General features: G+C 40.8%; 1 protein-coding gene across 1 annotated transcript in view; it reads left to right on the forward strand.

Moving 5' to 3' along the window:
- LOC107577658 (PR domain zinc finger protein 5-like) overlaps positions 1-644 on the forward strand; it is a gene marked incomplete at its 3' end in the record, with an annotated part of 6,654 nt that extends 6,010 nt beyond the window's left edge. Inside the window, exon 5 of the mRNA XM_016263709.1 lies at positions 484-644. Within this exon, the coding sequence (XP_016119195.1) occupies positions 484-644 (161 nt within the window). The remainder of the gene's footprint in view (positions 1-483) is intronic.
- Positions 645-1,150: the final 506 nt, after the last annotated feature.

The raw sequence follows: 1,150 nt of genomic DNA on the forward strand, positions 1-1,150 counted from the left end.
GAGAAAGGAACAATTGAAATCGCATCATATGACCCCTTTAAGTTTTTTTGGTGTACGATTTTGTGGGATTTGAAGAAGAGCAACAGACTCCCATCTCCTGAAAAGAATAGTGACCTCCTTTGAGAGACAAACATTTAACGTTTTTTTTTTTCTTTTCTACCTGATCTTTTATCATTCCTCTTTAAACCTCTCCATCTTCCAAAACAACAGGAAATAGAGGGTTGACATCCTTTTCTTCTAAAGCAAAACGTGGCTCATAAAAGGATAATGGGACAATTTTTGACTCTCAGGGCAGCAAAGTGGCTTCAGACACAAAACGAGTCCCTGTTAAGCTGCACTTTTAAATGTGGAACAATGGCTGTGAACATTTTTCTAGAGTTTGGCGTCTCACAGGGAGTCCAGGTGTGACGTTAGAATGGGATGCTTGAATCGCTGTGGCGCTGTGACTGCAATCATATGGCTTTTCTGCTCTTCTCCGTCCAGGTGAGAGAACGTTTAAGTGCGACCAGTGTGACGCCACCTTCAAGCGCAAGGACACACTCAACGTGCACATTCAGGTCGTACACGATGGCCACAAGAAGTACAAGTGTGACCTGTGTGAGAAGGCCTTCGTCACGCCATCTGTGCTCAAGAGCCACAAGAAGGTGAGTTCAGAATCAGAGACGTTTGGTACTGAAGTACAGTATAATCCAATATCTCATCAGTGTCAAAACACTTTTCATATCTATATCATAATCTGACCCACACAGAATCTGACACAGATCTCTGCAGAAACAATTTGAAACTCTATTCATAGTTCTACATATGCCCTGCCCTGTTATTCAATATTTTTTGGCTAATTCGACAATGCTGTCCTTTACCAATGAGAGTGTAAATGTGTGGTCACATTTACTGTTGTTCGATGAATTTTCGCAGTCATTTCAATAGGAATACTTGCGTGAGGGCAGAAGATTTCCACACACAGATTTTGCAACGGGTTCAATATAGAAAGCTGCTTGGTTTGAAAGTGACTTCTGTTTGAGTTGTGCTTCATATATCGTTACATTATTGACAGTAGACAATGATACTTTTTTGCCTACGTAATTTAAACAAAACTGCACCTAAATACTATCAGCTCTGTGCAACTGTGCAACACTGAGTTCCAGATATT

This window comes from Sinocyclocheilus grahami, unplaced genomic scaffold (genome assembly GCF_001515645.1).
Source record: "Sinocyclocheilus grahami isolate Dianchi unplaced genomic scaffold, SAMN03320097.WGS_v1.1 scaffold6772.1, whole genome shotgun sequence".
Taxonomy (NCBI): Eukaryota; Metazoa; Chordata; class Actinopteri; order Cypriniformes; family Cyprinidae; genus Sinocyclocheilus; species Sinocyclocheilus grahami.